Source organism: Aspergillus viridinutans (assembly GCF_018404265.1).
Source record: "Aspergillus viridinutans IFM 47045 DNA, scaffold_1, whole genome shotgun sequence".
NCBI lineage: Eukaryota > Fungi > Ascomycota > Eurotiomycetes > Eurotiales > Aspergillaceae > Aspergillus > Aspergillus viridinutans.
Window position 1 is genome coordinate 4,762,965 of NW_025091217.1, and position 12,083 is coordinate 4,775,047.

Here is a 12,083-nt window from a genome sequence, read left to right on the forward strand (position 1 = left end):
GATGACGATGGATGGCCCACCGAACCACACAAACGGCCAAGAGATGGTCTGGAGAGAGGAGGGAGGATGGAAAAGGAGACAAGAGAACCAGAAGTATTATAGTGAAGAATGGGATTATTGTAGGAATTCTGAAAGAGAGCTGTAAAAAGAGCAAGATGACAAGCAACCTTACAAAGAGAATCTTGAATTTTTATCAGCGTCCGCACAATCCCTCCCTCTCTAGGGATAGTAAAAACAAGCAGCAAATCACGCGTTGTTGAGAGGAGAGAGAGATTACTGCATTGTTCTCTTGGATTCTGTTGTGCTTCTCTCAGCCAGACAGCAAGCAAGCCTCATGCTAATTATTATTATTATTACTACTACTACTACTACTACTGCCAAATAGTAACTGGAGTAGTACCAGAGCCAGCACCAGCGCCAGCACTGGCACTCCTGCTTCTACCTACCACTATCTACTATTACCACCACCACCGCTAGTCCCCTCTCCCCCCCTTCTCCCTGTCTCTCCCTCTCTCTTTTCCCCTCCCACTTCAACTTTCCTTCCCCCATCTTCTATTTCCAACTCCAAATAACTACCTCCAAAACTTCCAACAACCTCACTTTCCTTCCCTCGATTTATCTACTTCTCATTTTTCAAAAAATCTCCCTTTCAGACCGTTTAATTAGGTGAGTTCGATTCTCTGTTTTCTGCTGCATCTTTCCCCTCCTTTCTCCCTGAGCCACTGTTTCCCAAAGATGATCAACCTCAACACCACCACCACATTGCACCTTATCATTACTATTGCAAGCCGCCCAAAAATCTCGTCTGGAAATACAGGGATCGATTTGTGGCCATTCAATCGCCAAAGTGTGGAATCGCAGGATCAGATCTCGATTTGACGACCGCTTTGCGCCCCTCCCATGTCCGTCGGAATGGGACCTTCCAGCGACGCATATGAACGGTTCTTCTAAGGGGAGGGAGCGCTAGTGCAGCATAGAATGTCAACATTATTTCATGACTGCTTCCAGCTGCCATGATTCCATATTTTGAAAGAATCGGCTGCAAAACCATAATATTTTTGCCCAGATTGTATCGAATGGGAGCCTCAAAACGGGAGAGTTTTTGGAGGGGTATTGTACTTCCGCGCCCGTCGAATCACCAACGTGTTTTCGCAGCCTCACTTGCGGTCCTGTGACTGCCTTCATACTGCCCCTCGCCCTTTCCACACGATCAAGCATCCCACGGCTACTCGGACATCCCTGACAACCAGACGAGATTACTCTTTTGACCTTAATTTTGTTCATATTGATAGATTATTGCTAACCGTCGGTGCTGATCAGAACCTCCTCCACAATGGGTCACGAAGATGCTGTTTACCTGGCCAAGCTCGCCGAGCAGGCTGAGCGCTACGAAGGTTTGTTCATCTCTGAAGCAGCATCCAATTTATTGAGGTCCTCGGACTAACAGCTTCGCTTCAGAGATGGTCGAGAACATGAAGGTTGTCGCCTCCTCCGATGTAGAGCTCACCGTTGAGGAGCGGAATCTTCTCTCTGTTGCCTACAAGAACGTCATTGGTGCCAGACGTGCGTCGTGGAGAATCGTCACCTCGATTGAGCAGAAGGAGGAATCAAAGGGCAACGAGTCCCAGGTCGTTTTGATCAAGGAGTACCGCCAGAAGATCGAGGCCGAGCTTGCCAAGATCTGCGATGACATCCTGGAGGTTCTGGACAAGCACCTGATCCCCTCTGCTGCGAGCGGCGAGTCCAAGGTCTTCTACCATAAGATGTACGTCTTCTTTATCATCTGCCAGAATACGAAGAAGGGGGGAAATTGTACTAATTTTTCATTTTTTTGAATCAACAGGAAGGGTGACTATCACCGTTACCTTGCCGAGTTCGCCGTTGGCGACCGCCGCAAGGCTGCCGCCGATGCCTCTCTCGAGGCTTACAAGAACGCTACCGAAGTCGCTCAGACCGACCTTGCTCCCACCCACCCCATCCGCCTTGGATTGGCTCTTAACTTCTCCGTCTTCTACTACGAAATCCTCAACTCTCCCGACCAGGCTTGCCACCTTGCCAAGCTCGCTTTCGATGATGCCATTGCTGGTATGTCAAATATCCTCGATAAAATACATTGAAGTTGCACGAAGACTGACGCGCCACAGAGCTCGACACCCTGAGCGAAGAGAGCTACAAGGACTCCACTCTCATCATGCAGCTTCTCAGAGACAACCTGGTAAGATACCTTTCCTTTGGACGATTTTCTCAAGGTGTATGTGCTAACGCACTCAGACTCTCTGGACCTCGTCTGAGGCTGAGCCAGCCGCTGAGTCGAACACTCCTGCCGAGAAGAAGGAGGAGGCCCCCGCCACTGAGGGCGAGAAGCCCGCTGAATAAACAAGGAAAAAGAAAAAAAGAAAGACGGAGGACTTCACGTCCGCCGCGGATGAAGCCGACAAGGGTGAGGGGCTTGCTTGTTAGCGCATAGTAGAACTGAAGCGCATGAGAAGGAGCGGGGATAAGATCCATATTCCCATTCGCGTCACTAGTGGTCCTTTAGGCTGGGGCCCTCTTCGAGGATTTTGGCTCAGAGGGATGAAGATGATTCGATTGCGTGATAATGATCTTTGGGCCCTTTTCTCTTTTCGCTTCTACAGTCATCTCGCGCTGCTTCAGAGTTTTCTCTGGCATCTTGTTTGATGCACTTGTTCTCTCTATCCGTGGTTCCCGTGTCCTTCATCTTGTTTACCCGACTTGTTCATTTTCCCGTTTGCAATTTTGCTTATCACCTCAATTACCCAAAGAATACCTTTCTGTCTTACAGAATCGCGCTCTCCACCAAGTCTCCCCCAATATTTACACACCCGAAGGTCCTGACTCCTCGTCACGGATCCTGTCTTGGTTTCCCCTATCTACGTATTTTGTGCCGCGCACGGCGTTTGATTCTTCGCCTTAGCTCGAATTTAGATCTGAACCCAGGCGCAATGGCTATCAAAGAAAGTTGAAATTTACCCTGAAGCGGAAATTGACTCCATAGTAGCTACTTTTTATTCAACAGTGTATGCATCGCGATAATTTGGACACACAGGATACAACAGACACGTTTCACTTGACTATTGTCCCTACGATCCAACTTGATGAGATCAATCAAGAGAGCAATCAACCTGAACCCTCACAAAAGCTTCCATTGCCGCACGACTCAGCCTCAGCCTCACACCCTGAAACCATGACGTATGCGGCGTGCCCCCAGCCATCCTTAATCTCAGCCTGCTTCTGTACATACTACGAAAGAGCTATTATTGTGTAGGATATCCATGCTTAGCCACATTTGCCGCATCTGTCATGCGTCTAGTATTATGTAGATAATCACGGATCTATCAAGTTCATCAGGGGTTTAGAGAAGTACCCCCTGTTACATACAGAATATGACGATGCCCACCCGCCATAGGACGTGCGTGTTTGAAGGTGATGTCATTGTTCCGCTCTCCTGTTTGGCTTTGTTTTATTTTCATGCATCTTGGTATCCTACAAGAAAGGCGAAGTCGATGGCGTTTGTCTTAATTTACCTTGCTTCAGCTGTGATGTCTCTGCGTGGTGGCGAGGATGGGAGTAGGTAGCTCCGTACTAGGGGCGTGTATCATGGGTCAAAGTTTGCAATGCTATTTATTGTCTTGTAGATAGATAATCTGGCGACTACTATACGACGACCAGTAGTAGAGTCTATACTAGTATTTACGATGCGTGTATTATGATCTGCGCCACTGGATCTTGGCTACGGCGGTTAGATCTGACTAGTACGTGGGAGTCTGATATGTGGCATGTGGCGTTGGGGATTTTCGTACTTTGGTACTGAGTAGAAAACTAGGATACTACAGTGGGTGGTTGGATATACCGCGTCGATCACCTCGGTACACCAGTATGAAGCATGAGTTCAGGCACTGAGTACTTAAGCCTGGTTGGTACCGATAAATGCCTCTTGCCAGGGGAAAGAATGCCAGCTTGATTGATTCCCTGAGTCCTTTTGAGGTGAAGGCAAGCCGAAGATGGAAGTTTTGATATTGAACTCAATTCATTCATACTAACTAATATCAAACTCTGCGCCCCTGGGTATGGTAAAGCAAATGTCTTTCAGAGCCAAACAAACAAACACAGCCACGGACCTAGACGGGACAAATGTACAGGCGAAAAGTAAATGAAAACCTCATTGGCTGCTCCATGAAAATGCTATTTTTGCTGACCATGAGATCAAATGCGTCCCAGTGCGGCTCCAAAGTCATTCAAGTCTAGGTTAATGATCCCACAACCAAACGCCGAGCGTGCTATGCCACAAAAATACACTAGACCACCGTGGTAACTGAAAGAGAGAAAAATATGAGGCAAAGAGGGAGAAAAGTGGAAGCGGAAATATCGACAGGATGAAGTTAAGGCTGCTCGAGAAAGGAACGGGTCGTTATCCGAACCCAACGCAAGGCAGCAAAGTGTAGGTGAGGTATGTCTCAAGACCAGCCGCAAGGATAGATAGACGAAAATCATGCACGACTCAAGGCGGCGGAACGAATTCCATAGCAACACATGGCATGCTATGATGTCACACTTCCTCTCCCTTGGGCATATCACATGGACATTGTCACCTGCAGTCTTTGATTTGTTGTTGAAAAAGGGCGTTGTTGTACAGAGGGCTTGATCGCCGCTTGATTTGAAAACGTCATGGCTTGTTAGATTTGTTGTTTTGAGTAATGGTAGGTGCGACGCTGAACCGAGTCCGCTTGAAGGACCTTCAGACAATTTCGATAAGGCAACCGATATTGGAGTTTGAGCAATGTCAGGCTCTAAGTGTCCATAATGTAGGTTGCAGGTCTGCAGCAGCTGGAACCCCATTTGCGTAGATATTCTGTTACTGTCGTAATGGTAAAGTGGCTTTCTGTGACTCATCGAGTTGGCAAACTGTTATCCAGCTAGTAAAGATGCTGTGTAGTGTCGATCGAAGTGTGGAGGAAGTGTAGATGGACAGAGGTCGATGTAAGCCGAAATTCAGCATGCCCCGGGCATGAATCTTCTCGACATCAAATTGCCCGATCGCCGAGGCCTCTGATCTTGTCGGCTTTCGGGTTTCAACTGGCGCACGCGTTATTTATGCGATCTCTTGACTTTGGTACTTGATCTCGTCAACTCGGTCTTGGTCATGTTGCGAGTAAGTCCGCCGATATAGTCTTGTAGGAATTTATTCTCGCTTTCGAGTTTGTCATGATCGGATTTGACCGCCTCAATACGGTCTGCAAGAGCTTGGAGAGAGGATTGGAGTGCCTTTGCTTGTCTAGATTATAAAACAAGAGATTAGCACGGTACTATTACCACCCTGGTGGTGTATCGGTAAACTCACTCCTGTAAGGTCTGTCTTGCCTCCTTGCCCAAGCGCTCCAAATCAGCAGAATTGCGACGCGGACTCATGGCTCGAGCGTCGTCGGGCGGGAATTCTTCCTCTTCGATTTCGATTTCTGGATGATCGCGAGGCACGAGAATTGAGGCACTCGGCTTTCGACTGGCCATTCGAGGGCGTTCAGAACGGCCCCTTCGTTCACTTTCAGCGTCGGATATGGAAGAAGAGGAAGAGAGGGAGGACATATGTATGCGACCGGTATCATGGGGTTGTGGTAGACTTGGAATAGGCGAGGATCCGTGTACATCCGACGTAGATGCCATGGTACTTCGGTAATGGTGGCGGGGGTGTTGACTCTAAGCGGTTCCTTGGGGGTTGACGGTGGCTTCCCAAGGAAAAAGCAAACTGATGATCCGCGTAGAACGGCTGTGAAGGTATAACCTTGTCAACCGTTCAAGCTTCCTGCCTAACAAAAAAAAATCTTTTGCCAGTACGATCAGTGTGAGAACCGATATTTGGTACTACCTCCAGCGATTTACTCAGATAAAATCTGTGCTCGTCGCTCGAGGTAGTTCGTCGGGACCAAGTAGGTGAGCGAACGTCTCTCTGAAAGTAGTAGCGAAGACCTTCCGCAGTCTTGATAATGAACAGATTGAGAATTGAGAAAGTCCAATGCTACAAAGGAAGAAAAGGCGCTGAATAATAGGAGAGTTGTGACCCCAGGAACGAGTCAGGACAAATGGACAGGGAGTTTTTCGGGAGAGTGTTATCGGGTAAGCGAAAGATGTCGAGCTTCCGAAACTCGGGATAGAAAAAATTCAGAGTGTTGTTCTCTGAGTCGACCGTCAATCCAGCGATTCCTCCTTCCCTTTCAATCTGTTCCCAGTTTTGATGCGTTCAAGAAGCGCTTGTGGAATGGGGCCCGGTCGCAGTCCGAAAACGGGTGGATAGGAGGTACAAGGAAGGTGGATGGTGTGAAGTACGTTGGCGGCAACGTCGAAAACAACAACGGCGGGGAGTTAATCTAAGGAAACGAAGAGAAAAATAGTTTCAGAGTAAGTAGGATGGCGCCGGGAGGGATGTAGTAAGAAGAGGAGAGGGGAGGGAAAAGAGAAGAAGAAAGAATCAAAATGATTGACAGTACTCTAGGTATGGCGTAGGAGTAGCTGGCAGGTTGGTACGGAGTAGGCAGATAGTGAGTTGTCTGGTAGACTACTTGGTGAATAGGAAGAGGAGGTGCTCCGTAATGGAAGCTAGTTAGCAGTTTGTAGTGGTAGTCTTCATTAGAGTCGAATTAAATTATCAGGTAAGTATCAAGGAGGAAGAAGAAGTGTGGTAGCTGGGTAGAGATGGTGCTTGTAATTGGTAAATAATTAATAAAATAAATATAAAATAAAATAATGATTTAAAAAATACTGGTAACAATAAGATAATAAATAATATTATTCACCCGCTGCTCCTCTTAGTAGGCTACCTACAGAGTATGGAGTACCTACGTAGGATGTACGTACACCTGTCCTAGTGTAGAAACTCTGTACCTATGGAGTACCTAAGGAGTGGTACTTTTGGCGGGAAGGAGTAATTAAATCTGGTATTGGTAGTTTTGTTAGTTACAAGTGCCTAACTAGATAAGGTTAGAGGCTGGGAGACTCGTGGCCGCCACTTGATTTTAGCATTCCTTTTATCGTTAGACCCACGGAGTTGATACCACTAAAAGGAGGTAGTGAATTCGGCATGGTCATACGCGCATACGGATACAGGGTCAATGGCAGTTGGAATTTCGGTGAAGAGGCGCTCCGTTTGCTGTGGTTCCAGTGGATTTAGCGGGGGCGGCTGGTCTTAGTGGATTCCTCTTTTCAACCATCCTATTTGATTTAGTCTCATTTAGTCTGGTTTTAGTGAGTTTTCCCAGCAAAACAGCTCGGTCAAGGATTACCCTTAGTGCCAAAGCGGTTAGCGTTAACCTAGTCTACCCCTTAGAGGTAAAGAAGGGGCGTAATGATTACAACTCGGTCCCTAATTTGCAGTCTTGTACCACTACCGAAGAGGTTGTCGGAGGAATGAGGATGATCCTCACAATCCAACGCAAGTTTCCTTTCACAGGAGAAATGAAGCAATTAAAATGCCATGAAGGTGTATATCAACCGGATGAGCGCATATCCCAGGGAACATGAATTACCGACTCTGAAGGATTATCTCAATGACAGCCAATATGACGAAAGTCTTCGAAGATAAGAAACACAAAGGTAGACCATTAGATCATCTGTAGCAACTCTTGACTTCGGGTAACCTGGTCATAATCATATCGCCACTGTAGCCGAGATGAGAAACTGGGGAAGAACAGGAATGCTACTTAGTCTTCGCAGCCATCGGTGGGGTGAAACTAACTCCTTTATTCCTTTGTAATACTAATGAGTCCAATGGGGCCCTCGAGGGACAAGGTCATGCAAATGACGATCGAGTCACGGCAAGATATTGTCAATGTCAGATGTACCCTGGTCTGCGAAAAGTATGCTCTATGATAAGGAGCGATTCAAAGAACAGTATCAATATTCGAGCTATGAGTATGAGGACTAAGTGAATCCAGCCAACCTACTCAGGCTCACAACGTCGAAACTGTGCTATCCTGCAGTCTGACTGTACATCATCGTGTTCAGTCATGGATGACCGCTCATTCGGCGGAGAAATCAGACGGTGAGGCCTTTTGTTTACCGAGTTATAGGACGAAAAGTGATATTCTACCGAATCACAAACCGTTTGAGAGCCAAAGGGATGATCCATTCCCGTGGGTTCGACAATTTTTCTGACGGAACCATGGCTGCGCCTTACTAGGATGGTGAAACCAGCAGGGATGTACAGCACGCCGATCATCTCGGAAGCATTCGCTCCACTCAGATCGAACCACTTGACAGCCCATCTACATCTAATTCTACACTCTACAGTTTAACACAAACCATCATCGTCATTCTCTCTGTATAATCTAAGTGTCTCTGTATAGGAATGGCAAATAAAAACGGACAGACGGAAATTATTACTGTATGCAGTTGAGGGTATCCGAAGATCAAAATAATCATCATTCGGCCTTGTATCACGACTCTACCAATATATATAGGCGTTGCTGATTGAAGTTTGAAATCTGACATTTGAATTGGACGTGCAGATGGAGCATGTAAGAATTTTCCATACTTTGTCATACTACTAATAATGCTCCGTACCGCCAGCGTGTTTTATTGCCATCTAACTTAGCTACCGCGACATCAGCGCAAAAAGGATCATGAACACCATCTCAACCGCAGTGGTACCGAGAAGTAAGCAGCGTGTGCGTTGTGCCTTTCTCATCATTGATCAACAAATGAGGATAAAATGGTCGGAAAAAAAGCAAATATGGAGAATAGAGAACAGAAGAAAAATGCAACAGGGTTACTAAATCCCCGACGAAACGAACGGATTTCTTTTTGGGAAGGTAAAGAGAATTTTCTCCAACTCTTCCATGTGCCGGGAGTTGACTAGTCTAACTACTACGGTAAGTGTACTCTACGAAGAACAGTCCCCTTGCGGTGGGCTGAAGTTGCCGCTGCGAAAAGTCCACCATCATTGCTCAGCTTTTTAGGGCAACTATCGGCGCCATGACGGCAATCACGTCATTGTACTGTAAATCATGTCCGTGAATGTATCCCTTTTGATTTAGCGCTTCAGAGGACCACAGCACGAATCACAACCGTGGATTCTGGGTTGACATGGACGGTGGACTCGAGTCATCAAGTCGAGGGAAGAACTTGAAAGGATTATTGTGAGCAGTACGGAGTAACTAAGATAGATAGGTAATAATATCACCCAATCCAATCAGAAATGTTCAAAATGGATCAACGGCCAATTCGACAGCTCTTGTTCACATCCTTCGGGGCTAAGGTTTCGTGCCAGTAAGGTGTTTCGACGGAGGGACGTTGTGCTACTCTGCATGATTGGAGCCGGATGCCTTCCGCTGCTTGAGTGTTAAAAAGCCCAATGGGTCTACTTGACTTGGCTTTATGGGTGGGTAATCGTACGGTAATATTAATGAGGGACTTGCGCACTCAAATCATCAAACAACATCAAATGTTAGAGGAAACCAGAAACACAGACATGTTGAAGATTCCTTTGGTATCAAGTTGGGCTCCTCAGGTAGGCACATATTGCGGTGTCCCCCCCCTGGAGTGAGTGGACAATTGAAACGCGCCATTCCACCACGACAGATGTATCATGGATTGTAAACACAGTACCGCTATGGAAATTGAAGTAAAATGGTAACATGATTAACCTAGGTATCTAAGTCGGTAGCCCTGGTATGCGACTTACAAAAGTGTAGGTTCTGTTCCTCCGGCCGAGTGTTTAAATCCAACGAACCAGTTGAATACGTTCCTCGACCCCCCCGCATCTGTCTATCAGCGCCAGGTCGCATGCGTTATCCCCGTCCATGAAGGGCTTGTGACCTGCTGAAGGTGCGACTATGGATTGATGGATTGATGGGTTTATGGATATTGGATACTGGATGATCCTATGGAGATAATTCTTGCCAGTTGTCAATTCTGTTCTCTGATCAACAAAATGATACGGTCATGAAGGTCGGATTCGTCTGATAGATGAGCATTACGTACTTGCCTAAATTTGGCGTTTGAGGGATGATGTTCCACCATGGTGATCATTAATATTTTGTAACTACCAAAGAAGTCAAGAACTTTTCCCTACCACTAGTGCAGATACCTCACCTTCTCCTCTTGTAGTTTATCCATATTATTGTCCTGTCCAAAGTCAGTCAGTCTCCCAGTGCAAAACTCGGCTGAAATTCTCGAGATGGCTCCGTTAGGTAGAGGTACCTCACCCATATGTATGTATGGAGCATGTAAGGGTATCAGGAGTAGTTTACCGCGTGACTGTTATGCAGCCCCACTACAGGACAGGGGTATGTGCTAGGGTCCCAATTTATCTTTAATTTTTGATTGGTGGTAGTATTATTACTAAACCCCACAACAAACATTAAGGTGCTGCTCATTTGCTACTTGTTAGGAACCTCCTATAATTACGATTATTTGTGCCGAATGTATCTTTACCTGCCTTTAGCACCAGGGCGAGAATGATTATTGTCCAGATAAAGATCTCATCGTCCTGCCAGAAAGACACAGACATTTTACAGAGACCGTAGACTGCATGTTTCTTGGTTACCTCTGCGGAGTTGGCCATCATCTCAATCAAGGAAGACCATCGGAAAATCCAGGTCCAAAAAGGGTTGGTCTGTAAGCAGTACTCTGGCAGCCGATCCTGAACATCATGATAAAGAACTGCTGATCAGTTGCTCGCGTAGAGGTGATTTGCTCCTCCACCCGCCAGGTGGGCATCCGTATGTTCATCCTCTCAAGTGTTGATTCTCTAATTTGAATTCTTTGGAGAAGTTAACTCTTTCCCGTGTCTATTCTGCTCCGTACCAGTCTGTTGTGCAATGTCCACTGTCCACGGGTCCTTCCTGAAGCTTCTACCGCGAGGCATCACAGTCCATGTCAAAAAGTCCTGAAGGAATACGAGACTCGGTTCACCACCGTCATTCTGTTGTCGTCATTAATGGTTAAATTCACAATGCATTCAGACCGACAAGCCTTGTTGGATATCTATTACGGACTAGATAGCTTAATGATAGAGACTCTGAGACAGATTAACGGCTTCCCCTCCCACCCTGCGCCGCCCACATTTCTAGTGCCATGCGGCTGCAAGCCTCACGGCCACAAAGTATCCTAGGTTCTGACTTGGCGTTATCTAAGTCCCCCAGTTGCGTAACTTTGGGTTCTCCTCATGTGGACACTGGACGTTCGCCCTGAATCCCTCTATCCGTAGATCGGAACTACCAAGATGGTAATCTGGTCATTGCCAGAATGGTTGTTATCATGCCATGACGCCAGGAAAGAAAGCAGCGGTCAATGATACACCCCGTACCCTGGGCCTGAGCCACTCCGCAGCCCGTCTCATGTCTGGCGGGGATAGCAACCCGATCATGCTGTGGATAAGGAAATCCTCGGTCCTCTTCACGAGGTCAACGCTACGGCTGATGCTTCACCATTCAATGACGTCCCCCACCCCTCCCATAAGTACATAGTCTAACTAGCTGTAGGCGCTAATCCGGACTATGGATGCATGGTCAAGCTTAGATACTAGGTAGATACGTAGTTTGTTGGACTGTACTGACCTCTTTCTTCCTCGGAAGACCATGATCCAATGACAGACAATCTAATCAAGTCCAATCATCTGTCAAGTGGGCAAATTGCAGCTGCTATTCGCTATTCGCAGGCTTCACTGACAAGATGCACGTCACTACCGTGGTATGAGCGCCGGGTGGGTGAGATCCGTGGGTCTGAGGACGAGAGGGGTTGGATAAGATCCATGTCCATTAAAAAGTGTCACTGTTTGCTTGATGCAGGACAGCACCAGGATGTAACGAAGGAGTCCAGGGTCTGGCATGTTTGCTTTTAGGTGTAAATGCTAGGGATTCCGCATGTCTAACATGATCATTCATATAACGCTAATATTCGATGGTCTACTCCTGGTTGGGATACAAATGGTACGCGTTCAGTCTACCGTGCAGATTATGGGACAGGATAGCTTGAGCGGCTCGCAGGGGTTCTATCTCATCTGTTTCGGCATGTCGGTCCAGTCCATTGGTCTTGTCTTGGCTTGCCATCGTCCTAAATCAATTGATCAACCA

General features: G+C 46.9%; 2 protein-coding genes across 2 annotated transcripts; one reads left to right on the forward strand and one right to left on the reverse strand.

Moving 5' to 3' along the window:
- Positions 1-1,333: 1,333 nt before the first annotated feature.
- On the forward strand, positions 1,334-2,376 carry artA (14-3-3 adaptor artA; the record flags this gene model as incomplete). The annotated part of the gene is made up of 5 exons (XM_043266482.1): positions 1,334-1,394; positions 1,459-1,765; positions 1,844-2,085; positions 2,145-2,215; positions 2,272-2,376. The coding sequence occupies 5 exons, from the start codon at positions 1,334-1,336 to the stop codon at positions 2,374-2,376; spliced, it is 786 nt and encodes a 261-aa protein (XP_043122417.1).
- A 2,730-nt stretch (positions 2,377-5,106) lies between these two features.
- Positions 5,107-5,679, reverse strand: Aspvir_001361 (short coiled-coil protein; the record flags this gene model as incomplete). The annotated part of the gene is made up of 2 exons (XM_043266483.1): positions 5,107-5,293; positions 5,360-5,679. 2 exons carry the CDS (start codon positions 5,677-5,679, stop codon positions 5,107-5,109), a joined length of 507 nt encoding a protein of 168 aa, XP_043122418.1.
- Positions 5,680-12,083: the final 6,404 nt, after the last annotated feature.